Genomic DNA, 27,942 nt, shown 5'->3' with positions numbered 1-27,942 from the left:
GAAGAGCCCCTCAGCCACACTCCAAGGCTGGGTTTCTCTTCCAGACTAGCTACGCAGCCCCAGGATTGGAAGGTGCTTCTTCTCTCTGCTGGAGGCGGTCCCTCCCTGGGCTGCTCCCAGCCCTCTGGTGACTTGACACTACCCTTTTTGCTGCTGCTCCTTTTACCTCTCAAAGCTCCCCTCCCCCTTCTGAATCAGGAATGAGGCTTTGTTCTGGGGTGGACTCAGCATTTCTCAAGAACCTACTATGTGCACATTCAGTGCAGGCTGAATGAAGTGAAGCCCTGTATAAGCTCTGGCGATACAAGGTGCCCAAGACACAGCCCTTTCCCGCACCTCACAGGGACCTCCCACACCTCCATGTGACCTCAGCCTGCTGTGCCCACCCACCCCGCTGACCCCGCGAGCATGCTCGGGCTTGGAAAGGCACGTCTGTGGGTGTGATACAGAGCCACAGCATTCGGTAACTAGGGGGAAGCCAGGTAAGTCTCCACGCTTGCTCCTATCCTGGTTTGGGGACGAAAGGGAGGGAGTCCAGCCTGGGTTGTCAGGCTGTCCCCTCCACTCCCCCCCCCCCGCCCTGCTCTCCCCCCACACACCACCCGGCTCCCGCGGAAAGCTCTGATGTTCCCCGCGGTGGTGGAAGAGGGTATGTGGGTGTCAAGGACTCACAGACCAGGCTCTGCTGTCGGCTGGAAATGGATGAGGGTTCCACACTCTGCTTCTGAGAAGGGTGAATTAGGAGCTGGAGTGGGGGACGGTAGGTGAAGGGGAGAACGAGAAAAAAAAGAGATGCGGGTGAGGGGTTACTGAGCTAGGACCGACCTTGCTTTAAAGGAAAGGAGACGTGGCAGGCAGGGAAGTCGGAAAGATGAGGCAAGGGCGGGAGGGGCTTCTCAGCAGTCGGGGCCCTTTCGCTGGAGTCTGGGGCCCTTTCTGCAGGAAAGGGGGGGTTGTCCTCGCTTGGTTTTCTTCTGGTCTTCCCGAAGCTTTGCCCTGGGGGCAGCAGCCGCTGGCGAGGGTGGGGGTGTTCCTTGGCCCGCAGTTTTCTCCAGTGGGTGCTAGGGAGGAGAAGGGGGGAAGAGGGATGTAGAGGGGTTATGGCCAGGGAGGGGGCAAAATAAGATCTCTCGAGGGGGTGGGGTAGCAGCCGGGGGGTTGGGGCTCTAGGGTCGGGTCACCATGGGATACGAGCTCAGGCTCTGCAGACGACGAGAAAAAAAATCCAAGAAGCCGGCAAAGAAACCACCACCCGCCACCACCCTTGGCACCGTACCCCTCCCCCCAGGCCCCACCACTCCCCGCACCGCCTCCCCCAGCCGCCTCGTGCTGCCCCCTGCGTTGGGACGACCGACCCACGGTTCTGATTGGTCGGAGACTGGGAGGGGGAGCCGAGGGCCGGATTGGCTGGCGGGGCTAGCGCAGGGCGGGGCGGCTGATTGGCGGAGCTGTCCGAGGGGCGCTTCGCTGATTGGCTGGGGACGAGGAAGCAGGAAGGAGGGTGGCGGAGGCTCCGCTCTTGGGGAGTTTGTGGAGGAACCGCGAGCGGCGTAGCGGATCCCGGAGCCCGGCCCCCGCCGTCCGGCCGCCCGCCCCGCCCGTCCGGCCCTCACCGTCCGCCCGCCCCGGCGCGCCCGCCCCACCGACGGCCCCGCCCGGCCGCAGCCCCCGCTCCGCCCGCCCGGCCCCGGCCCCCAGGAGGAGGCGCTGACGCAGCAGCGTGGAGCCCGGGAATTGAGCGCCCCCGGGGGGTTCTAGCCGCCGGATTCCAGCCCGGCTGGGGCCTGCGGGCGCCCAGAGCCGCTCCGTCCTCGCCGCCGTCCCGGTGAGCTAAGGGCCGGGATCGAGTAGGAGGAAAGGGGCGAGCGAGCAGGAAGGAGCGAGCGAGGGAGGCAGAGGAGTGAAGGGGAGAGGACCGGCCGCCCGTCAGAGCGCCCCACCGAGCGCGCCGCGCCGCCGCCCCCGCCAGCCCGGGAAGGGACGGACGGACGGACGACGCGAAGCAGGTGCGGCCACCCGCTCGCTCGCGGCGCCTCCCTCCCTCGGGTCCGGCGCCACGGCCCCGCCATCGGTGAGCGCGGCAAGCCTAGAGGTGACAGCCCCCCGGGGGCCCCTCGCTTCGATGGCCGGGGGCGGGGTGGGTGGCGGCCGCAGGGTGGCAGCTCGGCCGTGCGGCGGCGGCGCGGGCGTCCCGGGCCGCGGAGGGCGGGAGGACGCTGGTTGTTTCCTCGCCGCGGCGTAGCCTGTTCGCCTCCGTGTGCGCGGGCGGCAAGGCCACGGTTCCCCCCACCGCCGCGCCCCCTTTACACTCCCCACTGTCGAGCCCCCTCCCCCATCGCGGTCCCCGAAGCGAGGGCCGAGGCCGGGGGCGGCGCCGCGGGAATGCCCGTTTAGGGTGAGGGGCGCTCTCCCGCGCTGGGCACTGACCGGTTATTGCTGGTTGGGGGGTAGGGGAGCGGGGGCGGGGGGTAGTGTAGACCCGATTAGATTGAGAGGAAGGGAGGGAGGCGCAGAAGACGGAAGGGAACCGGTTCGAGAAGCGAGTGTGGGCCGCAGGAGGCCGGGGGAGGGGGGACCGTGCAGAGTCCGAGGTGGGGCGGAGGGATCGAAGTTGTCAGACCGCCTCCAAGTGACAGCGGGACCCCGTGCTCGCGGCTCGGCCTGGTCCTGCCCTGCCCGCCTCGCCGCCGCTCCTCTGGGGCCGGGTCAGGTCGGGCCCGAGGGGCCCGCTCGGCGGTGAAGCGCCGGACAAAGGCGGCGCCGGGGCGGGCGCAGGTGGTGGCGTCGGGGAGGGGAGCGGGTCCGAGCCACCCACCCCCAGTGGCGGGCGACAGGGCCGGACTCTGCCCCGGGGATTGCGGGGGCCAGGGCGCCCGCGGAGAGGAGCTGCGGCACTAGTTCACCGCTCCAGCCGCGGATCGCCTCGCGCTTCTGGGAAGAGTGGGGTCGACCCGGCCAGGGTGGAGGGGCACACGGGCAGAGAAAGAAGTGCATGCGGTGGGCCTGGCTGGTAACGACCGGGTTGGTGAACTCACCCAGGCGACAGTCTGGTGAAACACTCTAGAAGCTTTCAGGAATGAGAGGTTTCAGCAAGCAGTCTGCCCACGGGCAGAGGTTTAATACCACCTGGGATATCTCCCAGTTGCCCATTGCCACAGTTTTGAGAGGACAGAGATTGGTTGGATTGTGGACTCAGAGTCATCCTCCAGATGTGCTCCAGCAATCCATCTACAGCTGCTTTCAGCACTTTTTTGTAGCCAGAGAAGGTACCCACATAGGGAAATGAAAAGCTTAGTTTATAAATCCAGGCAGAAATTTAATGATTAAATTTTAAAGGCTTATCCTTTTAGTGTGTGCTATCTGAGGAACTTTATTTCCTACCTTCTCCATCCCTATGTTTTCCTGAAAAGGACCTCTGAAGGACCACATGTCCTGGAGGGACACCCTTGTACTTGGTCAGCAGGAGGACATGGGAACCAGTGGCTTAAGCTGCGAGTTTTTCTAACTCCACCAGTGACCAGCTCTAAGCTAGATGCTGTTTTTCCATTTCTAAAAATCCACTCAGAGCTTCTGTGTCCCATCATATGACTCCCAAATGGAAGAGTTGGGAGCACAAAGACAGGGATACTGAGGCTCTTTAGAAGGCAGACTTCTGCTGAGAATCTGGGTTTCAGTCCAACCTCAGGTACCTACCTACCTGTTGGTTAAGAGCTACTCCCAGTTGTGGTTGGCTGTAATCTCACTCTGGGAAAGCTGCCTGTCAGCCTTGCTTGGTATGGACATGGAGTTAATTTATGGCTACTCTCCATCCTCCCCAGGAGGGTCTAGACCCCAGCTTGAGTGGAGTTGAGGCTTGTGGGTATGAGTTGTATTACCTCATGCAGGAGACTGAAGTTTGTTCTGAGATAATTTAATTGTATGTCTAAGATTCAGAGAATGATTGAGGCCCTTGTGCCCTCTTGGGCTACACAGTATGTGGTTTCTTTTGGTGGCAGTAAGAAGTGACCTAGTCTGGCCACTGGATGTAAAGGGAATCAATAGTCAAAACAATGGTTTTTCTGTCCTGGCCGAGTAGCTCAGTTGGTAGAGCATTGTCCTGAAGCACAGAGGTTGCTGGTTCGATCCCTGGTCAGGGCACATATAGGAATAGATTGATATTCCTGTCTCTGTTTATCTCTCCCCCACTCCCTTCCTCTCTCACTAAAATCAATAAATAAAAAAATTTAAACAACAACAACAGTGGTTTTTCTCTTAGATAAGTTCTTATCTGGCAGGGGTCTCACATCAGTCAAGTATTTGGGAGGGTTTGCTCTGGAGAGGTTAGACAGTGAAGAGGTCTCTCTTTTTTTCTATTGTCCTCTTTTTCTTTCATTCTGTTGCCCTGCTGTCCCTGTATGAAGCCTGTGCTGTTGTCTTGGCCTCCTTTTTCCTCCTGCTGCTTTTGGTCTTTCTGACCCAGTCTGTACAGGGCTGCTGTATCATTCTTCCTAAAGCACTACTTCTCCATGTCACTCCCCTAACCAAAGACTTGCAGTGGCTCCTCTTTTCCTGCAGACTGATTCCAGACAGTTTCCCTTGACTCTACTACCCTAGCCATGCAGTTGTCTCTCTGCATTTTTGCTCCTGCTGCTTTCCCCAGTTGTCCCTGGTGAGGAGCCCCTTGCCTTCCTCTCCTCCCATATGAACCCCATCCTTCTTCTCTTTGTCTCTCAGATCACCCCAGGCCAACACTGAGTGTTAAACGTGTGTGTGTGTGTGTGTGTGTGTGTGTGTGTGAGAGAGAGAGAGAGAGAGAGAATATTGCAGGATTTCTAGTTGAGTGCTATACACATTTTTGTTGAATGGATAGATGCAGTTGACAGCTTAGTTGGGTAGGAACGGAAAGTCTTCCCTTCCCCAGAAACACTCAGTATGGAATCCTTTGTGGTTTCCAACCTTTTCTGTCAAAGGTATATAGAAGGAGTATATTTGAGGTGCTTTAGCGTAGGGACAAATGAAATTTAGCTTTTTCTGATATTCAGGCTGGTGAATCTGCCCTGTGGATTGCTTATATGGTATCATATAGGCATGAATGGGGAAAAGCCTATAATCCTGTTTTTCTCTTACCCTACCAGGCCATTCTCTCCACACGGCTTTGCTGCTCTTAAGCAATTTTCCTTGTTTTCCATGCTAAATGAACCCATATGTTTTATCTCTTCTTAATCCTGGGTATAAATAAGGGAGAAAACAAGGTTCTGAGAGTAGAAAAGAAAAAGATTCCTGGGTCTGACCCATGGATGGGACTTTAGGGACTGGTGTTGGAAGAGGTATTTATAGGGGTATCACTGACATGGAAGGCATGATCACCCCCACTCTGGACCCATCAGAAAGGAAAGCTATGATTCCAGCTGTCTCAGAACTTTTTTGTTTACCATCAACCCTGGACCATGGGGAAATGGGAATGAGAACTGGTGACTGGTTTGAGTCTAGACAGTGAAAAAATGAATTCTGCATCTATCCCCTTTCCCCCAGACCTCCCTTTTGTGCCCCAGTTTGATGATTAATGGACCAGCATTTCCCTTCTAAGCTGGAAGGCCACCCCTCACAGTTGCCATGGCGATGTAGACCACTCCGTCAATTAAAAAAAAATCCCTACAACTTCTCTCTTCCTTGCTTCTAATGTAGCAGGAGACAAGCTACCTCAGAATGCAGCTCCTGGGCTCTCTTAGCTGCTCAGGCCATTTCTGCTGTGTGTCCTAGAACGTAGTTCTTTCGCCCTTTCTGCGGTTTACCCCGTCTAGATCCAGCAAACCCTGAAACACTTCCTTAAAGAAGAAGAGAAAATTTACGTCTTTTTAAATTCATCTACCATGCAAGTTAAAAACCAGGAAGCCCTCTTCTAGCTTTTACTTTGGAATTAAAAAAATCTCCTCCATGCCTTCTCTGGTATGTGGGGGTAGGGGGTAATAAGTTGGGGGGCATTTTGACATTCATAAAGGAAGTTTCAGTAAACCTATAAGGAATTTAGCCTTCCAATATACTTCCTTCACATTGGAGTTCTGTGGGGATTTTCAGTTTCCACTTCTCCTTACCTCTGTCCCAGCATTCAGGAGGACTTGTGTGTTTTTATTTTATCTATTCTTATTCCTCTTGGCCTTGCTTCAAGTAACATCTGGCCTTAGCACCCTGTCGCAAGGTGAGTCATTAAAAAGAAAAAAAACATCATAAGGGGAAAAGAGTGTCTGGATTTAAGAAGTAGCCTGTGTTGAACTAATGCTGTCAGCCGAAGTTGCCAGGTTTATGGAGCATTATACTGACAGCCCCAACATTAAAGGGCCTCCTTTTTATGAATGAGTTGTGAAGAATGTAAATAAAGCCGCATCTCTCAATGGGGAAGCATTTTACATAAGCAGTACTACCCCTGCCTAAGTATTTATGGGAATTTGCTTGCACAGTCTGGCAGGACTGACTTCCTTTGTGAACTTGCCTTGTGCTGGAGACTTTGGAGAGACAAGGAGAGTGAGTGTGTTTCAATACTCAGAGTCGATCTAGCACTTCTGCTCTGCAGGTCCCTGACCTTCACTTGATGAGCCAACTCATGGCTAAAAGAACCTGTTAACCCTGAAAAGATGGAGAATACCGAGCATAGTCAAGGACTTGTGATGATTGGAAGGACAGGCTCTGACACCTGGGGTCTGTGGTTCTGCAGCTCCTGACCCTTGGTGCTTCTTTGATCTCCTTGGAACAGGAGACAGAGGACCTGGATGAAATCGGGCCTGGTTTTATGGGAGACACCTAACTGGAGTAAAATGGACTGGTTTGAATTTCAGTTCCTTTATGTTTCCCCTGCCCAACTCCTGGTACTGCCACTAATGAGCAGCAAACCAGCTAGCAGGGAGGTGGAGGAAGAGAGGTGGCAGCCAGGAGGCTGCAGAGGGCCTGCGCTGGTCCATATGAAGAACTGAGCACCAGTGGGACCTGCACTAGGCGACTCTGTCTGGAAACTGGGGACTAGAGGACTGGGTTTGGTGAGCAGGCCTGCCTTAGGGCAGTCATGTCCAGGACGCTGTGTTGTATCCTCGGAAGGATTTTCATTCAGATTCTGTTTTTCCTAATCATCCTGCAAGGTTGGTTGGTTATTCAGCTGATTCAGTGTCCCCCTGCCACACAAAAAGATAAAATAACACTATCCTTGAGATCCCCTGTAGACACGATCCACCAGGAATAAATGAATGGGTTTGGCTCTTAGCCTTTCTAAGATGTGAAGTGGTCATTTTTTCCAAGGCACTATGACCGTTACCTGAATGAAAAAATGACAGGTGACTCTTCTTAGTTAAAAGGGTGGATGCAGGCAGATACTTCGAGTCTACATCTTTCTTACATCAGTTTTTCTAGTGGCTTTGAGAGGGGGCAAGGTGCTTCCCCTGTCCTCAGTTAAGGAAACAGGTCCTGTTGCACTTCTGCTTTTTGTGACCGTGGGATGTCACTGGAGTGGTGCTGACTGCTCCTACTTCCAGTCCATCTCCAGTGTCTTTCCAGCCCCCCCACTCTCTAGAGGCAGCTTTCAGTTTCCTGCCTAGAGAGGAGGTGGCCCACGCTTAGGCCCTTCTGCCACTGCAGCTACCCATCTGAAATGTTTGGGGGGAAGTTCAGTTTATTAATCACACTTATTTGGCCAAGTGGTGTAGAGATGAATTATCAATTTTTAGAGAATCTTTATAGAAATCACAGGAAAGGTGTTCAGGTGCTGCCTGATGCCAGGATATCCTGACAAGTATGCCGGAAGGGAGGATTAACATTTCACTATAGACCCCCCTCAGAAGTGAGGGGCATCCCCTGGTGTGTACCGAGAGAGGTTCATACAGTTTGGATAGAATGTAAAAAAGAATTATAAAATTGATGAAATGACTATAAGAGGTGATCTTTGAGAAAATTGAAAGGACTTAGATTTATTCTGCCCCCTAAGGGGGCAGTTACTGTGTCTTCAAACACTAAAGTGGCTGTTTGACCAAATTTCAGTCTTTATTATAATTCGGGCTGGAGGGGGAGGATATTGCACCTGATTAAAGAGGTGTGGCTAGATGGGGGGTGGGGGCCTATAGACTTCTGGATTTACTGTAAAAATCAAGACAGCATGCCTTTGAAGCCTTTACTCCTTTGTAGGATGTTAAATGGGTTTGTTTTCAAAAGTGCATATAAGAATTTATTGGAAATTTTGATCAGACTTCTTTGTAGAAAAATTTGTAAAATTATGTTTATATTCTCTGGCCAGCTCACCAGTGCCATTTAATTAGAATATGTCTTCAATTCCTTTGTGATGAAAAGTCAGGAAAAACTAATAATGTGTTGATGCCAATAATTAAAACAACACAGAAGAACAAAATTGAGTGTGCAGGTTGATGTTGAATGTTGGTCTGTGACCCAGCAATATGTTGCAATGGTGTGTACAGAGAGGTAAAAGAATTTGCTTTTCTGTACCACTATTTTCTCCTTTTTTGGATGGGATGATGATAATTATCTGGTGAGGTGGTTGTGAGGATAAATGAGAGTGAATGCAGTGTGCTTAGGGTGATGCCAGGTTCAAAGTAAGTGCTTTGACAAATATGAACCATCCTGTTAGACTGGAAGCCTCTGTGGTGGATCAAGAATTCTCTCCCCTGCTCACTTAGGGGACTTGGGGACTGATCATGCTAACTCTGGTTCTTTGCTGCTGAGTTCACCTTAATATTCGTGACATTCTTTTTCTTGATAGAACTGTGTCTTTAGTACCACCCATGCTCTCTTGATGGTTTGGGGTAAGAAGTGAACGAGAGGACTGTTTTCCTGAGGTAGTTTGGGCAGGTTGGGAAAGAGAAGAAAGAGGATGGTAGTGAAAGAGGGATGTGCTGTGTAAATATGAGAAATTTCCTGCAGTAGCCCTGTTGGACTGTGGATTATTACATTGAAGAGGCAGAGTGGCTTCCCAGGGATGCAGGAGAGTTTGGGGTCTGAGTTTCCTTTCCTGGCCTCCAAGTGATGCCATTAGTCTAGGGTAGAGGTCGGCAAACCGCGGCTCGTGAGCCACATGCGGCTCTCAGATTGAGGATGTTTTTAGCAAAGGCCAATTTAGGAGTACCTTAATTAAGTTAATAACAATGTACCTACCTATATAGTTTAAGTTTAAAAAATTTGGCTCTCAAAAGAAATTTCCATCGTTGTACTGTTGATATTTGGCTCTGTTGACTAATGAGTTTGCCGACCTCTGGCTAGGGTAGAAATATTACATGGGGTAGGACAGGTGGGCAGCCAGCTCTTCATTCATTTAACAGGCTGTTGGGTCTTGTTCCTCATGGCTAGTTCGTTCAGGTGGTTAACACCTGCTGGGGAGCCTGAGGGAAGAGCTCTCATCTCTGCCTGGCTGGCCAGTTTCTTCTGTTCAGGACAAGAGATAGCACCTCCAGTCTTTGCAGGCCATCTTAGACTCTTAAGTTGCTGGTTCCTGGCGTGGTTGAACCAACACCTACTCATTGCCACTCCGGGGCACGGGCCTGGAGCAGACTGGTGCTATTGTGTTTTTTGAAGAATGGTGTAGTAGTAACATGAGGTTGCCACCTGATTCTGCTGAGCTCTGGGGAACCCAGCCCTATTTGTTTTATTTATCCCACATTGTTAACTTCCCAGAGCAAATGGGTCTTGCTCTAGGAGGAGATTTGCTTCTGGCTCAGCCTGGGCACTGCTGAGTCTGAATGGGAGGATCTGAGGAAGCCTTAGCCTGAAGCTCCCTTGTCCCCAGCTTGAAATAAGTCTACCTGGAGCCAGTAGGTCTGAGTCTAGAGGAAGGTGCAGTGACTCCTGCCTCAAGACTCTTGCTTTTGTCTGTGAAGCTGCCTTGAGCAAGAAGAGCTCTCCTCACTAAGTTCTGAGCACTTCATTATAGCCCCTGGCACACTCCTGTCCTTTGTCTTCCTACCATCCCAAAGCTTCAGTTTTTTAGGCTTTTTTTGCATTTTTCTTCAGCACTACCTAATACAAGGGTCCTTGGGGTATGACAGTCTTTTGGAGCTTAGGACGCTTATTCCCAAAAACAACTTTAATAAAATGAGACCCGGGTATTTCAGGTTACACCATTAGCATTGTACTTTAATTTTACAGTCATATTTTGTCATTTTTTCCTGTTACTACTGTACAGTGTAGAGTACAGTATATTTATGTCCTTTTCCTTTTTCTGTGGCTTAGTAGTGTTTTTATGATCTAGAATATGATTTTACAACTGTGTTAGGATAGGTAGGTGACTTAGGCTAGGGTGTGTTTTGACTTATACCAAAATTTGGGTTACATTCCTGACATAGGAACAGAACTGTGTTGTAACCCAAGGACTCTCATACTTGAAATGTAGGGGAAAAGAATGAGCTTGTGTTGAGCACCTTTTGTATACCAGGCACTCTGCTAGGCACTTGACACATTCTTATTTAACTTGATCCTCATAACACCTTTGCTCTATAGATGAGGAAAGCAAGGCTCAGAGAAGTTTAGTTCATTGACTAGCCCTCTGGGATTAACAGCAGCAGAAGTGGCTTCCAGCACCATGTGAGTTTTGTCTCTGCTGTGTTGAACCATGGCAAGGGGCCAGTAAATGTTGGCTGACTGAGCAAAGGTCACAGAGGTGCCATGTGCCTGGGAATGAGCCTCAGGTGCTTTGGCATAGCTGGACCCATATTTGCAGCTATAGGTTTACCACAGGCACATAGGAGCTGTGCATTGGGCAATAGCTAGGGAAAGGCAGATTGCTTAAAGTAGGAGTACGTTCCTTTAAAGAAAGCTGTAACGACTAGTTTTGTATTGTACTTGATTATCTTCTAATTTGTCAGGTTAGAGTTTCTTAAAAGAGAGCACTATGGTATGATTAAAATACAATGCTATCTGCCCACTGTCGTAGCTCTGGGGTCTGTGTGTATATATTGACTTCTAGATCCAAATGGTACACTGTCTGTCTCTCAGCCCACTACCGGTAGGAAGGACCTTGCCCTAAGACTAGGGCCCTGGCAGTTCCAGTGAGGAGGAGATTCCACCAACTCTACTGTTAACATACAAAGTAGGCAAAAGTAGGTTTCTAGTTGTGAGCATGTGAAAGTTTATTCTTGTATTATTTATTAATTTTCATATTATTTTTATGCAAACAACTGTAAATCTACTTTTGCCCACCCCTGCAGTTGTATACTTAATTGTAATTTTAATATAAAACCTGCTTTATTATAATCTGAGTTAAAACTCCCTTTCCTCCCCCCTAAGATTTGTGTTCCTTTACAGTACAAGAGCTGGGATGTCTGGCTTTGCATTTGGAACCAGAAGTAAGTGATGGTTCGGAACACAGTTGGGTGCAGTTCTGGGTCTGTGCATCTGGGCTGTCCCACTGGGATGGTCATAGTGGACAGAAGTAGCCAAAGATAGGGCCAGCTGCACCCCAGACCCCATGTGGGGGTGGGGGTGGGGGTGGGGGTGGATCTCCTGGGAGCCTCCAGTGTGAAGTGTGAGGAGCAGGTGGTCTGACAGGCTGCAGATAGGCTTGGTGCCTCCAGGGGACAAGTTCAGCTCCTCAGATGGCTGCCAGACCTGAGAGCAGTCTATAAAACAAGCTGTGTCTGGGAGGGTCAGGCCAGTTCCCTTTGTTGGCAGCCCCGTGCTTCCTGCCCAGGTGTTTGTAGGATCCCAATCTGATTTGAGAGTGAATTGAGAGCCCGCAGTGATAAAGGCTGAATGGGCACCAGAGAGTGGAGGACCCTGGGGTTTGAGCTGCCAGGGACTTCTCTCTGTGGGTACCCACAGTGAAGCAATAGTCAGGTGGCTGGGGTAGGCAGAAAGCAAGCCCTCTGACCCTGTCCCCTGGGCCTTTAGAATCTGAGGAGCTTTACTTTCACTGTAGAGTTGTTTCTCAGGGATCTGGAGCTTTTGTTCAGGGATATCGTTTCTGCCCTCTTGCTGTGTTGTAAACTGAACCCCCCACAATTCACCCTACAGTGGGTCCTGCAGAGGAAAGAAGCAGCATCTCCATCTTTCTCTGGGGTTGGCACTTGGGTGTTTTTGTGGACTAGTAGGAGAACAGAGTTGAGGTGCATTCGGGTTTTCAGATTTCTCACAGAGGAAGCTGGACTCCTACTGTGGGGAACTGCCCAGGCCCAGGGCAGGCCCACTTCTGTCTGTGGGTCTGGAAGAGGGGAGGGATATTGGTTCCTATCCTGTAGGCTCCCGCGCAGTGACCCTGTTATCCTTAATGATCAGATTCATTTTGGTGTATCCTTTTTATATGAGGAATCTGAAGTTGAGGGGCAGAGCTTTCATTTAAAGCTAGGTCTGCCTGACTCAACGGGTTGATTCTTTCTACTTGACCAGCTCTTGGGGATACCAGCCACCTCTCTTTACTTGGCTCGGTCATAAGAATTTCAGCAGCTTCACCTTTGTTTCTCCATGAAATAACATCAACTAAATTAAAATGAACAGGAGCCTGCCTTTAACTCTTGCTTTTCTTTTCTGATAGAAGATTGAAGAAACTAAGTGCTCATGAGAAAGTATTACTCCTTTGGGGGAGGATGGAGATGATTCCAAGAGAGATTGCAGAGGTGGACAGTATTTAATTCTGTGCCAGTTGTGTGGCTTTAGTTATAATTGGGAGGAGGCTTGGGTCAGGGCTCTTCTTGACCTTTACCCTGGTGACCACCTGGTCTGCCCTTACCTAAGACCCCCTGGAATACTTATATCCCATTAAAAATAACCAAAAAAAAGCCCTGGCTGGTTGGCTCAGTGGTAGAGCGTTGGCCCGGTGTGTTGAAGTCCCAGGTTCAATTCCAGCTTGAAGCACACAAGAGAAGCGCCCACTTGCTTCTGCCCCTCTGCCCCCCTTCTCTTCTCCTTCCCCAGCCATGGCTCGAATGGTTTGAGCAGGTTGGCCCCGGGCACTAAGGATGGCTTCATGACCTCATATCAGGCACCCAAGTAGCCTTGTTGCTGAGCAACAGAGCAGGGGCCCCAAATGGGCAGAGCATCCCCTGTAGGCTGCTTGCCGGATGGATCTAGTCAGGGTGCATGGAGGAGTCTGTCTCTCGGTCTCTCCGCCTCTCACTTAATAAAAATAAATAAATGGATGAACAAACACAAAAGCCTGAAAAACAAACTTTAAAATATAGTAGAGGCCCTGGCCGGTTGGCTCAGCGGTAGAGCGTCGGCCTGGCGTGCGGGGGACCCGGGTTCGATTCCCGGCCAGGGCACATAGGAGAAGCGCCCATCTGCTTCTCCACCCCCCCCCCTCCTTCCTCTCTGTCTCTCTCTTCCCCTCCCGCAGCCAAGGCTCCATTGGAGCAAAGATGGCCCGGGCGCTGGGGATGACTCCTTGGCCTCTGCCCCAGGCGCTAGAGTGGCTCTGGTCGCTGCAGAGCGACGCCCCCGGAGGGGCAGAGCATCGCCCCTGGTGGGCGTGCCGGGTGGATCCCGGTCCGGCGCATGCGGGAGTCTGTCTGACTGTCTCTCCCCGTTTCCAGCTTCAGAAAAATACAAAAAAATAATAAAAAATATATATATAGTAGATATGGTTTCAGGAAGGGCAGTGGGGCAGAACCCTGAGTCGGGGGGTGGGGTAGGGGATGTGGCCTAGAGTTGGGTAAGTAAGGGGAGAGCCATGGCCAAGGCTCAGGACCTCTTCCTGCCAGAGACCAGCCTCTGCTTTCGGGAGAGATCTGGGCTTAATCTGCCTGTCTAGGCCCCACCTTGGTTTTCCCCTCAGTGGTGTCCGCAACCCACACTCCTCCAAGCCTGTGACCCTCCCTTGCACACACCTTGTGTGTGCTCCACTGTACCAGTGAGAGGTGGTGCACAGTGCTGCTGCAGCTTGAGGGCAAAAGGCAAGTCCTCCCTCCCTTTCTTTCTATTTCTGTGGGGATGACTCCCCCAGCCCTGGGTAGACTGGGGCAGCACTGAGGCCCAGATCCTGCCTTGACACTCCAGCTGACCCGATCTTGATTTTGAGACCCGGTGTGCCTGGGGCTCACACGGCCCGTTGGCTGTCTTTAGAGTAGATTTTGATTTGGGGTTCAACATGTAGTTTGCTGGTCTTTGGCTTGGAGAAACTACCAGTGGCAACTATCCTTCATGGTAGCTGGCTTTTTGCTCTTCAGAGTTGGGAACAGTGAGACTGGTTTTCTTCAGTGACAGTTTGCTTGACGTGAGTTGGTGAGCAGTAACATGCCCTGGAGAATTCCTATTCCTCCTAGGAACCTTTTCCGGAAGGGGCCTGGACTACTGTGCCTGGAAGGAAGAGCTTCCCAGAGGGGAAGAGTGATGCTGAGAGAACGCAAGCACTCTTGTCTGTTGGCAGTGGTGGAAGTTCCTGGTTGAACTGGTGTGAGTGGGAGGGCAGGACAGCAGGAGGACTGGCAGAGCTGGAATGGGAACCCAGCCTACTGCTTTCCAGGATCTTTTCCCAAAGAGCTAGGCCACCCCCTGCAGGCTGGGAGTCCCCTCCACCCAGCCCTACCTACCCAGTTCAGCCTGGGGCGGCTGCAGCCAGTGTTCTCGCATGTCCAGCTTCAGAGCATGAGCTCTTCTCAGTTTGGAGTGCAGTGAGGTAGGCAACAGAGACCCCAGCCTCTTCTCAGGATGATGAGCAACACTGCAGCCTTGGGCACCACATGCAAGCCAAGCTAAGAGTTGTTTCACAATGTGCTTTTGATGGCCTTGGGTGTTTTTAGGGGATGACTGGGATTTGGCAGAGTCAAGGGAGGCTAGCAGGAGGAGGATCTTATGCTTGATAAGGCTTCCCTGCTAGCTCATCAGCAGGGGTGGGGTGGGGGTAACAGTGGGTGTCCCTGAGGGACTAGAGGTAAAGAGAGGGATATTCAACAGGGAACAGATTCCCACGTTCTGTGGACAGGCTCATGAAAGTGGAAGGCTTCCCTCCCCAACTCTCCCTGCTTGGAACCTTTTGCATATTAAGAGGGGAAAACTGAATAGGGAGCAAGTGTCCCAGAATCCCAGGACCATCTCCCCATGCAGCCAGTCCTCCAGAAAACCTGGGGGGGAGGGCAGGGAAAAAGCAGGGGCAAACCAGTCACTCGCCACCAAGAGCTCTGTTGCTTTACAGGCTTGAAAGCACTTCTCTGTACTCCCTCTTTCCAATCCACCCGCTCCTTGTTCTGTGCTTTTCCGTGTCCTTAAAGGCCACAATCCTAGGTGATTTTAGCCTTGGCCTTCAGCCATTCCCAAGCCTGACTCCTCTGGTAACTTTGGGCCAGTTGAGGGGCTTTTGCCCCTGCTTAGCTGTATGTTCTGTTCACTCCTGGAGACGGAAGGCCCTCGGGATAAGAGAGGGCTGGGCCTAGGCTTTCCTAGGAAATACAGATGTGCTTATTCTTCTTGCTGCTCCTCCACCTCTGGCACAGGGGTGCTGTGCGTTTGAGAAAAGGGCAGATAGGCTATAACTGGGTTGCTTTTGAGAGTGAAAGGATACATTGCTTGTCAGCATGCTGAGCAAAGGGGTGAGTGGTCACCCTGGTTAGAAGCAGGAGCTCTCCAGTCTGTGCTTGAGGAGTGAGTGAATTTGCCTCCTGTGACTGCATCATGCCTGGGGTCTGGTCTCTAAATGTGGCAGGTCCCACTCTAGGGCCAGTGCAACCCCTGGCATCCTGCCTCTTCTTTCCAGTTTTTCCGATCCCTTCTCAGGAGTGAAGGCCACCCAAGCTGCCCTCATCTAGTGCAGCATGTTTCTGGAGAGAAGGTACTCAGTGACCCCAGCCACACTGGCCAAGGCCACTGGAGCTAGCTGGGAAGGGTTCCAGAATCCCTGGGAGTGCTCAGGCCTAGGACTTTTCAGGGTTAAATCCTGGCCCAGCAGAAACTCTCCTGGCTCCTGGAGTACAGTGAGTGTAAATAGCAGTGGCAGTGGGAAAATTAAGCTGGAAAGCTTGTACCTGCTGGATGGGGAGGGGATCGCAGGGTGCCTCGACTGGCACCTTACTTGGCAGTACCTTGCTTTGGGTTGGGAAACAGGTGAGGAGTGAACAGCTCAGTAGTCTCTGACCACCTATGTTCTTCATTTCCTTGGCTGTACCAACTTCTAGCGCATACCCAGCTCTGGCCTTCTCTCATTCAAAATAGGGTCCAACCAGACTGCCCTGGTATGTTGGGGATGGGGAAAGTGTTTGACAAAGTTAGGGAATGATGCCTGGTCGGGCATTTTCTTTCAGGGGCTCTGGGCTTCCTGAAACTCCCCATCCTGCCTCCCGCCTCCTGCCTGGTATCTTGCCTACCAGTTGGGAGAGCTGAGGAATAGGGCAGGACTAATGAGTTATCCTCCAGTTAGTTCTCCTTGCTACCTTTTCCCCCTCAATTCTTAGTGCCTGATGGGGGCAGGTGTTAAAGATGTACTGCATTAGTGTGTGGTCTCTGGGTTTCCTACCCAGACGTGCTGGCCCTGGCTTTACCAGTGTACCTGCCCAGGTTCTGGCACTGTTTAGGCTGTCCTTCCCTGGAACTTCCTGACCCAGGGTCAGTCTGGCTCCTAGGGCTGGCTGAGACCGCCACTGACCACTGGCTCCTCAAAGTCAGGTCTTCACCCTTCCTGGGCTTTTCTAGCAAGACTCGAGTTATAGCTGTCCTGCAGTATGTGCTCGGCAGGCAGGGATGTGCTAAGCGGCCGAGCAGGCAGGTTCCTCATCTCACTGTTCATCTATCTCCTTATCTTCCTATGGTCCATCTTAGAAGCCCCAGCATGTGGGAGGGGGTTGGTAATATTTTTGAAGGAATAGATGGGCTCCCACCACTCAAGCTCCATCCTAAGATGAGTATCTGGTGGGAGAAAAATAGAACAGAGAGCTTTGTCTCTAGCGCCTCCTGTCTTCTGCCCTTGGAGCTTCCGTTGCTCTGCGCATGCCTCGAGGGGCTTTGTTTAAAGAAGGACCCTAGGCTGAGAGAAGAATGGGCAGCCATTTTTTTGCACAGCTGCTGGTAGCCTGACCTCACTGGACCTTTGCACTCTGGAAGAGGGGTCCCATGAAAATCTAGGCTGGAGATGGGGTGAGGGTAGGTCAGAGTTACTATAGGTGGGGCTGGATGACCCACATGGGGGGAAAAGCAGGCAGGACAGGCCAGGGTGGGCTTCTCTCATTGCCTGTCTTCTGTCCTGCAGATTGGAAATACTCCATGACCCACACTAGGAGGAAATCCCTTCCCATGATGAGTTCGGGCCCTGTTGGCCACCGGGAGCCCCTGCAGATGGAAGGCAACAATGTGGAGCAAGGAGCAGACAGTGTGGAACCAGGCATACCTGAGAGCCCAGGACATCTCACAGGGCGCCGCAAGAACTACCCGCTTCGTAAGCGCCCCTTGGTTCCCGAGAAGCCCAAGGCCTGCAAAGTGCTACTGACCCGCCTGGAGAATGTGGCTGGTCCACGGAGTGCAGATGAGGCTGATGAGCTGCCCCCTGACCTGCCCAAGCCCCCCAGCCCGGCCCCACCCAGTGAGGACACTGGCCTCACCCAGCCCCGCAAGCGGCGCCTGGCCTCCCTCAATGCTGAGGCCCTGAATAATCTGCTGCTGGAGCGGGAGGACACCAGCAGCCCAGCGGGCAGCCGCCGTGGTCGAGGGGCAGACCCCCACCACAGCCGGGACCGCGACAGGGCTACTGGGGGCTGGTCTTCCTCCAAGAAGCGGCCCCGGCTGGGGGACCTTGGAGGAGGAAGTCGGGATCTGTCCCCAGAGCCAGCACCGGATGAAGGTGCCTGTCGAGATGGTCACCCAGCTCCCAAGAGGCTGGCCAGCCTGAATGCAGCTGCCTTCCTAAAGCTGAGCCAGGAGCGGGAGCTACCACTGCGGCCACCTCGTGCCCACCCAGAAGCCGAAGGGCGCTCTACTGAACCACCAGCACTGAAGGCCCTGAGGCCTAAGTTGGCCAAAGTCCATGGCAAGAACTATCCCAAAGCCCGGCAGGGGGCTGGCTCTGGGGAGGCTGCAAACCCACCCAGCTGGCCAGGGTGCCCCGAGGAGTCATGCCTATCTTCTACACCTTGTGGGCCACATAGCCAGCTACCTTATCAGCCCCTAAGCAAGGCTCTGGAGAGCCCCTTAGGGCTGCGCCCCCACCTGCCTCTGCTGATGGGTGGGCAGGCAGCCCTGAAGCCAGAGCCTGGGCGCCCAGGAGAGGAGTCACCTGCCCCCAAGCAGGAACTGCATCAGCCTTCTTTTCCTGCACCCCAGCTGTCCCCCCTCCCGATGCCTGGTAATCCCGCTGACTACAGTGGCTTGTGTGGTCGGCCTGAGCTCACTGCGCTAGGCAGCTTCTACCTGTATTGTAGCCAAGATGGGCTGCAGTGTGGGGGCTACTCCCCCTGCCCCATGCTCCCTGAGGGCAAGCTGTCGCCAGTGGCGGCACCTACCGAGGGGCTCCTGTTGGCCCCAAGGTCAGTGCCTGTGGGCACCCCTTTTCAGCACCCTCCCTGGGGCTCTCACTACTGCTCCAGCGAGGATGCTGAAGTGAATGTCTACAGCATCTGTGAAATGTTGTCCCCTTCTCTTACCCACATTGGCACTACCTGTGGCGGCTGTTCCTACAAGATGCCTTTTGCAGCAGGTAAGCCTTCCTGGAGGTGGGATGTACCAGGGAGTCTGAGACATGGTGTCCCAGGAGTGTGGGCCTTGGGGTCTAGCTACCTTGGGAGGTAGTGGGCTTTGAGAGAGGACTTCCCTTGTTTTGTGCCCAAGCCTATATTAGGGCCCGTGTTTAGCCTTTAGCAGCCCAGCTGTCCCCACTGTCTACAGAGATTTCTTGACCTGGCAGGTAGCACTTGGTGGTAGAGAGGGAAGGAAGGGCCTCTCCTCCCTCCCCATTGGGATTTCCAATCTTAGACTCTGAGTAGAAACTTATTGAAATTAGGGGTTTTGCCAAGTTGTCCCCATGTCCCTTCTGCCCTCCTTGAAGAAAGCTAGAATTCCTTACTTTCCAGGAGCCCAGACTGTCTGCATGCCAGCCAGGTTCAGGCCTGGTAGATTGTGCCAGCTGCAGTGGAACAGCTCTACCTTGGCTATATAGGCTTTGAAAAGAAGTGGCCCTGGCCAGTTGGCTCAGTGGTAGAGTGTTGGCCTAGCATGTGAATGTCCAGGGTTTGATTCCCAGTCAGGGCATATAGAAGCTACCATCTGCTTCTCCACCCATCCCCTCTACCCCTTCCTTTCTCTCTCTCTTCCCCTCTCCTCCTGCAGCCATGGCTTGCCAGGCACTGAGGATGGCTCCGTGGAGCCTCTGCCTCTGGTGCTAAAAATAGCTCAGTTGGTGAGCATGGCCCCAAATGGGTAGAGCATCAGTCCCAGAGCGGGGTTGCAGAGTGGATCCCGGTCAGGGCACACGTGTAAGTCTGTATGTTTTCCCGTCTCTCACTTGGAAAAGAGGGAAAAAAAGAAGTACCCAGACTTATTGTCACCTTGCTAAGGGTGGTCAGGGTGGCCACCCTCCAAGAACTGACAGAGTTCCCTGACACAGAGCACTCTCAGGGCCTGTAGCTTTGGTGCCTGCCTTCCTGGCAAGACCCAGACACCTGAGAGGCTTATGGTGCAGCTGATGAGACACTCCCATAGTGACCTCTCTTTCCCCTTCCCCAAATTGGCAGTAGTGTCCTACATGCCTCTCCAGACTCCCTGCTTGGCTCCTGGGTAGAAACAAGGTGACCAGAGCCATCCTGACTGGCAAGTCTGTCCTGCTGCTGGTGAAGTGAGAAGCCAGGGCTCCCCTCTCCAACCCCTTTTAGGGTCTATAAAACAACATTATAGACCAGTTGACTCTGGCCAGACTGGTTGTTTCAGTTTCTGGCATGAGTTGGAGCTCTAAGAAATGAGAACAAGCTTCTTCTTGGGCTTTTCATTCTCTTTTGTGCTATTTTCCAAGTCAAGCTAGCCACCTAACCTGAAAGACCCAAGGCTCTTACCCCTGCTTGGTGTGGACACCAGTAAGCACTATGTGTCAGGCACTGTTCTAAAGCAGCTTTACTGATGGGAGGCCACAGGGCATGTAATTGAGCATAGACTGTGGAGCCAGACTTGGAGTGAAATGTTCTCCCCCTCTTCCTTAGCCATGTGACTATGGAACAAGCCAGTAACTATGCCATGTTTCTGTTTCTTTAATTGTAAAACGGGAATAATGGTACTTTCCTCATGGGTTGGTGTAAGGATGAGGTAAGTCAAGACATTGATAAGAAAAACACCTAGGACAAGACTACATGATATTTGCAACTACTATTTCTATTGCAAGGCTCTGAGAGGTAAAGTGCCTTGCTCGAGGTCATACAGCTAGTAAGTGGCAGGTCTGGGATTCATATCCTGGGCTCTCTGATTCCTGCTCCCCTGCTCCTAAGCACTGTGGAAGCCTTAGAGAAGATTGAGTCAGAGCTAGAGAAGCTGTTCCAATGACCTACTCTCTTCTTTCAGGCTAGGAGGGAAGAGTGAGATGTCTGTGGGCTAATCTCCAATGCCAGAAAATACTCTTGACCAGTTACTTTGACAGTCCTCCTTAAAGACCTCTGACCCACCTGCCACCACACTGGTCTTCGGTTTCACACTTAGAATTAAGCTAGGAGTAGGCTTTAAAAGCAGACAGGTCAGGGTAGGGTAACTGCTTGTTCTTACCTGTCCTGACCCCCTCTCTAATTTTCCCAGAAGGTTGCAGGTCCCTGGGCCAGCTGGAATTTCCTCTTCTGGAAGCTGGCCATCCAGCCTCACCTGCTCACCCTCTCCTGGGATGCCCTGTGCCCAGTGTGCCACCTGCAGCAGAGCCCGTCCCTCATCTTCAGACACCCACCTCGGAGCCCCAGACGGTAGCCCGTGCGTGCCCTCAGAGCGCCAAGCCTCCTAGTGGCTCTAAGTCAGGTCTGCGCACAGGCTCCAGCTGTAGGCACACTGTGAGGAGCAAGGCTGCCCGCAGACCCAGCCACCCCAAGCAATCACGTGTCCGGCGCCCACGCCCACGTCGCCGCCGCCGTCGTCGCACTAACGGCTGGGTACCTGTTGGGGCTGCCTGTGAGAAGGCTGTCTATGTCTTGGTGAGTGTCATCTCTTAACTGATGGGGAAAAGAGAGGGTGGCAGTGGAGACATAGGACCTGCAGTGAGGTATGTGTCATGAACCTTGGCTCTAGCTACTCTGAAAGGTAACAAGGGGCTCCAGCTCACTTTTGCTCCAGGAACCAGTCATGCTGGCCCAGCCTGCTCTCCTAATCCCTACTGATCCTGTACTGTATGTCTCGGGGAGGTCAGGGGATGCACACAGAGAGCTGGCAGCTGCCATCTCTGTCACTGACTCAGAGAAGTTATCTGAAGTGTCTTAGCCTCTGTTCATGCTGTTCCTTCTATTGTGGATTTTAAAATGAAGGACTTTTTTTTTTTGACAGAGACAGAGTCAAAGAGAGGGACAGACAGACGGGAAGGGAGAGAGATGAGAGGCATCGATTCTTTGTTGTGGCACCTTAGCTGTTCATTCATTGCTTTCTCATATCTGCCTTGACTGGGGGCTACAGCAGAGCGAGGGACCTCTTGCTCAAGCCAGAGACCTTTGGGCTCAAGGCAGCGACCATGGGGTTATATCTATGAGCCCACACTTAAGCCAGTGACCTCGGGGCCTTGAACCTGGGTCCTCCGTGTCCCAGTCTGATGCTCTAGCCCAGGGGTCCCCAAACTACGGCCCGCGGGCCACATGCGGCCCCCTGAGGCCATTTATCTGGCCCCTGCTGCACTTCCGGAAGGAGCACCTCTTTCATTGGTGGTCAGTGAGAGGAGCACATTGACCATCTCATTAGCCAAAAGCAGGCCCATAGTTCCCATTGAAATACTGGTCAGTTTGTTGATTTAAATTTACTTTTCTTTATTGTAAATATTGTATTTGTTCCCGTTTTGTTTTTTTACTTTAAAATAAGATATGTGCAGTGTGCATAGGGATTTGTTCATAGTTTTTTTTATAGTCCGGTCCTCCAACAGTCTGAGGGACAGTGAACTGGCCCCCTGTGTAAAAAGTTTGGGGACCCCTGCTCCAGCCACTGCGCCACTGCCCAGTCAGGCTAAAATGGAGGACTTTTATGGAGGCTTTTTGGATAAGTATGTATAGGGCAAACTGAGATAGGCAGAGAAGGGCCCTGGCCGGTTGGCTCACGGTAGAGCATTGGTCTGGCCTTTGGAAGTCCTGGGTTCGATTCCTGGCCAGGGCACAAAGGTGCTTCCCCACCCTTCCCCCTCTCTTTCCTTTCTGTCTCTCTCTTCCCCTCTTGCAGCCAAGGCTCCATTAGAGCAAAGTTGGCCCAGGTGCTGAGGATGGCTCCATGGCCTCTGCCTCAGGCGCTAGAATGGCTCAGGCGCTGAGGATGGCTCCATGGCCTCTGCCTCAGGTGCTAGAATGGCTCAGATTGCAGAGGAGCAACACCCCAGAGGAGCTGAGCATCGTCCCCTGGTGGGCGTGCAGGGTGGATCCCAGTTGATTGGGCGCATGCAGGAGTCTGTCTCCCCCTTCTCACTTTGGGGGGGGGGGAAGAGATAGGAAAATCAATGATATAGGAACATCTGGTATGATGAAAAGAATGTCAAATAAATTTATTGAGCACCTCTTAGATGGCAGAACTGAGCTAAGCACTTTGCATGCATTGTCTGCTTTCATCCTCGCCACTACTCTGTGAGGTACGTGCTCCATATTCCTATAATTATCCTCACTTCACAGATGAGTAAACTGAGGCTTAGAAGTAAATTAAGTAACTTGCCCAAAACTATGCCATTTGCATGGTGGTTGAAGGGTCAAAACCAGACTGTCCTATTAGGAATCTTGAGGACTTACCTAGTGCTACGGGCTTGGAGTGAGAGTCAGCTGTTGGGGTATGGTGGTCAGAGCGGGCCCAGAAGCTTCAGGCCACTTTCCTACCCCTGTTCCTATTCGTCATCATTTATACAACCATGGAGACTCCCCACCCCATCCTGTCCCTGAAAGCCAGGCTTAGGGGGAATGGGCCAGCATGCAAACTGCTCCAGCAGATCCCCACTCCTAGTGGTCCGACTGCGATGAGGAAAGCATCGAGAGGACGTCTTTCGCTCCCCCCCTTCCCGCTTCACTGTGAGTGCGGCCATACAGTACAAGCCTGTTTGTGTCATTGGTTTGTTGCACAGGATGAACCGGAACCAGCCATTCGAAAGAGCTACCAGGCGGTAGAGCGGCATGGAGAGACCATTCGAGTCCGGGATACTGTCCTCCTTAAGTCAGGCCCACGAAAGACATCTACACCTTATGTGGCTAAGATCTCTGCTCTCTGGGAGAACCCCGAATCAGGTACCCCCTGCCAGGAGTTTGACCTGGCACTGGTCTCCCTGTGTTTTTGGCACAGTCTGCCTTACACTCAGCCCGGATCTGTCTGCTACTGAGGGCTGCAGACAGCTTTGTGGCTTCAGTTGGATCAGCTCATTAACTTTTTCAGCCACCAGAATCTGGGCACCTGTCCTCCTTCCTCACCTGTCATTGCTTTTTCTCCCTTCTCCCTTTATGCTAACAGCATTCTAGCCTATTGAATGCCAGGGTTGGCCTGAGGCAGAGGACATGGGTGGCTAGAGCCTGGATGATTGGCCCAGCACTGAATTTGGATGAGCCTCCTGGGCAAGTGGCCAGCCTGCCTGCCTGTCTAAATAACTCTGGGGTTGCCAGCTCAAGCCGTGACTGCTTTTCTCATCCCCCCAGGAGAGTTGATGATGAGTCTCCTGTGGTATTACAGACCGGAGCACTTACAGGGAGGCCGCAGTCCCAGCATGCATGAGGTGAGCTGCCGGGCAGATGGGATGGGAAGGCAGGAGTGGCACAGGAAGGTGGTATGGGGAGGGCAGCTGGGTAGTTAAGTCCCTATATTTGTCACCTTGGACACCAGAGAATCTGGGGAAGGGCCTGGGTTTTAGCCTTTTTCCCCAGCACTGCCCAGTTCATTTTGCAAAGAGAATACCGTTTTTCCCCCAAAATAAGACAGTGTCTTATATTAATTTTTGCTCCTAAAGACGCGCTAGGTCTTATTTTCTGGGGATGTCTTATTTTCCATGAACAAGAATTCACATTTATTGTTGAACAAAAAATCAACATTTATTAATATACTGTAGTCATGTCATCACAAACATCAGCATAACCAGCCAAACTCTGAAGTCCATCAAGAATTTCTTGTGACGCTCTGGCCAGTTGACTCAATGGTAGAGCGTCAGCCTGGCATGCAGGAGTCCCGGGTTCGATTCCCGGCCAGGGCACACAGGAGAGGTGCCCATCTGCTTCTCCACCCCTCCCCCTCTCCTTCCTCTCTGTCTCTCTCTTCCCCTCCTGCAGCCAAGGCTCCATTGGAGCAAAGTTGGTCCGGGCGCTGAGGATGGCTCTGGTTGTAACAGAGCAACGCCCCAGATGGGCAGAGCATCGCCCTCTGGTGGGCATGCCAGGTGGATCCCGGGCGGGCACATGCGGGAGTCTGTCTGACTGCCTCCCCGTTTCCAACTTCAGAAAAATACAAAAAAACAAACAAAAAGAAATTTCTTGTGACTATTTCCATGTACAACAATCTACCATTTCCCCCAAAATAAGACAGTGTCTTATAATAATTTTTGTTCCTAAAGACATGCTAGGTCTTATTTTCAGGGGATGTCTTATTTTCAGGGGAACAGGGTAGTAACCTTTGTCTACAGAGGGAGCCCTTGCGGGCAGGGAGTACCAGAATGTGTCTTCCTGTCGACAGGAAAGGGGAAGTGAAGTGGCATACCTAGCCCCCCTTGATGCTGTCTGTAACACGAGAGGGAGTGGGAAAACTGCTGCTAACACCCCTTAGCACCATACCAGTGGTGTGCTAGGAGTGGTGATGCCTTCTGGGTGTGGTATCCCCCCCAACCTAGGCCTGCTTTTACTGTTTTCCTCTGGGACGTTTCAGCCAGGTGTGTACCAACACCCCCCTCCTCCTCTGGCTGGCAGTGGGGGTTAGGAAACTTTATGACAGGGGCTGGAGGAGGCACCTGGCTTCTCTAGAGTAGTATGGAATCAGGAATGAACATGAGAGGAATGCCAGGTGGAGTGCTAGGTGAGCAGTTAGGCTCAAACTCCAGGGAAAGTCCCTGGCTTTCTGAGCACTAGCTGGAGTGATTTCAGGTTAGGAGTTCTCAGCAGACTCCTGGAGTTAGATGCTTCTGACCACCGTAACTGATCTCCACTTCTCTTCCCTTGAGCCTCTGCAGAATGAAGTCTTTGCATCAAGACATCAGGACCAGAACAGTGTGGCCTGCATTGAGGAGAAGTGCTATGTGCTGACCTTTGCGGAGTACTGCAGGTGGGTGGTGCCCTTGCCTCTAGCTAGCCTCTCCCCTCAGACTCCTCAGGGCCATTTGGGGCTTGCCCATGATCCCCCAGAGGATCTCACTGGGCCTGATATCCCAGAAATGTCTTCCTTACAGCCTGCCTCTGCCATATGATTTTTTTAGAAGAAAAAAATTGTTGTCTGAGGCAGAGTGGTTGGATAGAATTGGGGGTGGTTACAGTACTGCTTTCAGAGAAAATCAAACAAGGAGAATTGTCAGGTGGTCATGAGGGGAGTCCTTGGCATGTGTGGTTCCCCAGTGACAGAGAAGGTAGCCTGGCAGTTGGCAGAAAGGGCATAGCCCCCAGGACAGGGATGAAGGCAGCACCAGCCCATGTGGGAGTTGGAGGCGACTTTCCAGTTCTCTGAACAGGGTGGGGAAGGAATTGGTCTTCCTGTAAAGTGGCTTTTATAAAGACAGTGAATGGTGTGTCACTACAGATTCTGTGCCATGGCCAAGCGCCGAGGCGAGGGCCTTCCCAGCCGAAAGACAGCATTGGTGCCCCCCTCCGCGGACTACTCCACCCCGCCACACCGCACAGTACCTGAGGACACGGATCCTGAGCTGGTGTTTCTTTGCCGCCATGTCTATGACTTCCGCCATGGCCGCATCCTCAAAAACCCTCAGTAGCCTCCTCCTGCCCACATTGGGGCTGCCTATAGGCAAGTGGAGCTCAGGGCAGGGGGCACAGCTTGAAGCACAGCACTTGGTTAAGGGAGCCACAGGGGCTCTAGGTTGCTGGCCTGTGGTTCCCTTGGGGGACGGGCAGGGGCCCCTATGGGTTCTGGGTCTTGTGGGAGGGAAGGGTAGGCCAGGACATAAGAAAAGCATCAGAGCCCTCAGCTTGGCCCAGGGTACTTCTCTGTAGTCCCTTGGCGGAGACTCCTGAAGAAGCAGTCTTCCCTGAGGCTGGGTCAAGCCTGAGTGGTATGGGCCCTGGGAGGAGGGAGAGGTCCTTCAGGAACCAGGCCCAACAGGCCCTTTTTATCCTCCCTTGGACCCTTCAAGGGGTAATGGGAGCCAGCTTTACCTCACCCACTGTGACCCGCTGCTTCCCCATCAGCCTGGGACCAGCCTTTTTAAGATTCTAGCACAGCTCCCAGCTCATTCCTTTGAGGCATAGAGAGCCAGAGTCTGGCTTTCAAAGCATTGACGTCCTGGATTTGAGGCCTTTCCCTGGCTTTCCTCCTCTGCCCCTACAGTAGCCCCTGGTGCTGGGACAAGTTACCTGGCCTTCACAGTCATGGGTGTCAGCTTCCTGTTTGCCTCCTGGTGAGGGGCCACCCAGCAGGTCTGGCTTCCTTGAAGTTACCTGATCAACATGGGGTTTGTCATGTCTGGGATGGCAAAAGGGAGCAGGGAGGGAATGGGGGCAGGGGGCAAGGAAAATTGCTACCTGATTTATTGAAGACTTTTCCTTTTGCCTTACACTTGGAGGTTCTAGGAAACCTCTTGCAGAACTTCACACATGACTCTTCAAGCCACACCCACCTGAAATCAAACCAAAGGAGTGCTGTGGCTCCCCTTGCCCTGCCACCCTCACCCTAGTCTTTTGTAGATTGCACTAAATTACATCCCAGTGAGAAGCAACACTGTATCAGTCCACAGACCTGCTGAGCTGCAGCCACTCACTCTAGGAGCTAAGGACCGAATTTTGTTTGTTCATGTTGCCCAGGGGCCCTGTTCTCAGCTGCTCCCCAGAGTAGATTAGGAGACTCAGCCCTCTGTTGTCCTTGCTAGGACTAGGAGGCCCTGGTCCTGGGGCTGTCTGTGAGGGGGCTGGAACAACCTAGTTCTTTCCTATTTGTACCAAAGAGGAGCATGGTGGAGAGAGGGAGAGAGCCCTGTGTGCCTTGGGCTTGGCACTGGGAATCTGGTTGTGAGCACATCCTTGGGGGCAGGGGCACATATGGACCCAGCAGGCTGAGGAGGTGGAACTGAGTGAGGACAGTCAGGTAGGGTCCGGAGAAGGGGGTGGAAGTGAATCCTGAGGACACTCCCAGCAACCCAGGCCCTGTGCTGTCCCTCAGAAAATTGGGCTGCTTCTGCTTGGTCATTGAGGTGGGGAAGGCCTAGAGGCTTCACAGGTGACATTACAAAGGGAAAACCCAATCCCAAACCTGAAGAGAAGGGACTCAGTTTCCCTTGTATGGAATAAGCTGTTTGGAGAAAGGCATTGGTCCAAGAGGGCTATGCAGTGGGAGAGGTTGGCAGAATTGGGGCTCTGAAGAGTCGTGGAGCCTGCTGATTCCCAGGGTGCTGGGTCCTTGCCACCTAGGAGCCCAGTCCCACCCAGCAGGAGAGAGCAAGGCCCCTCCTCCCAGGGTCTGCTGCCCAGAACTTAAATGCTTTTGAAATCTCTTAGATGTGGAAATATTTTTTCGAACCTGAAAATGCAGCTGATAGAAATTCAATGGAAGCATAATTCATGTAAAATATATTTTAGTTGATAATTTTGTAAAATGCACTTTTTGTGTGTGTCGACCCTGGTTTCTCAGATCTGTATTTCAGTGTTTACAAGGGAGGGAGGACCTTTCCTCACTTTCCTTTTGACAGAGATTAGAAGTACTTCTTTAAGAAAAAAAATAAATTTGAGAAATTGTATTGATTTAGAAAAGGAA

The 27,942-nt window shown here is 52.4% G+C and overlaps 1 protein-coding gene across 6 annotated transcripts; it reads left to right on the top strand.

Annotated features, from left to right (window-relative positions):
- The first annotated feature begins 1,557 nt into the window (after positions 1–1,557).
- BAHD1 (bromo adjacent homology domain containing 1) lies at positions 1,558–27,942 on the top strand. 6 transcript variants are annotated; one of them, XM_066388282.1, is made up of 7 exons: positions 1,558–1,825; positions 17,129–18,568; positions 20,644–21,026; positions 23,126–23,285; positions 23,688–23,764; positions 25,193–25,293; positions 25,762–27,942. In XM_066388282.1, the coding sequence occupies exons 2-7, from the start codon at positions 17,143–17,145 to the stop codon at positions 25,949–25,951; spliced, it is 2,337 nt and encodes a 778-aa protein (XP_066244379.1). In that variant the 5' UTR covers positions 1,558–1,825; positions 17,129–17,142; the 3' UTR covers positions 25,952–27,942. The 6 variants fall into 6 exon arrangements, with proteins under 6 accessions (XP_066244379.1, XP_066244376.1, XP_066244378.1 ...); XM_066388279.1 differs by having other exon boundaries at positions 1,558–2,092; XM_066388281.1 differs by having other exon boundaries at positions 1,559–2,006.

Source organism: Saccopteryx leptura, chromosome 6, assembly GCF_036850995.1.
Source record: "Saccopteryx leptura isolate mSacLep1 chromosome 6, mSacLep1_pri_phased_curated, whole genome shotgun sequence".
NCBI lineage: Eukaryota > Metazoa > Chordata > Mammalia > Chiroptera > Emballonuridae > Saccopteryx > Saccopteryx leptura.
This window is presented reverse-complemented; position numbering and strand designations above follow the sequence as displayed.

Coding starts and splice junctions, on each gene's coding strand:
- BAHD1 (XM_066388282.1), top strand. CDS start 17,143: ATGACCCACACTAGGAGGAAATCCCTTCCCATGATGAGTTCGGGCCCT. Junction 21,027..23,125: donor AGAAGGCTGTCTATGTCTTG/GTGAGTGTCATC, acceptor TTTGTTGCACAG/GATGAACCGGAACCAGCCAT. Junction 23,765..25,192: donor GCAGTCCCAGCATGCATGAG/GTGAGCTGCCGG, acceptor TCTTCCCTTGAG/CCTCTGCAGAATGAAGTCTT.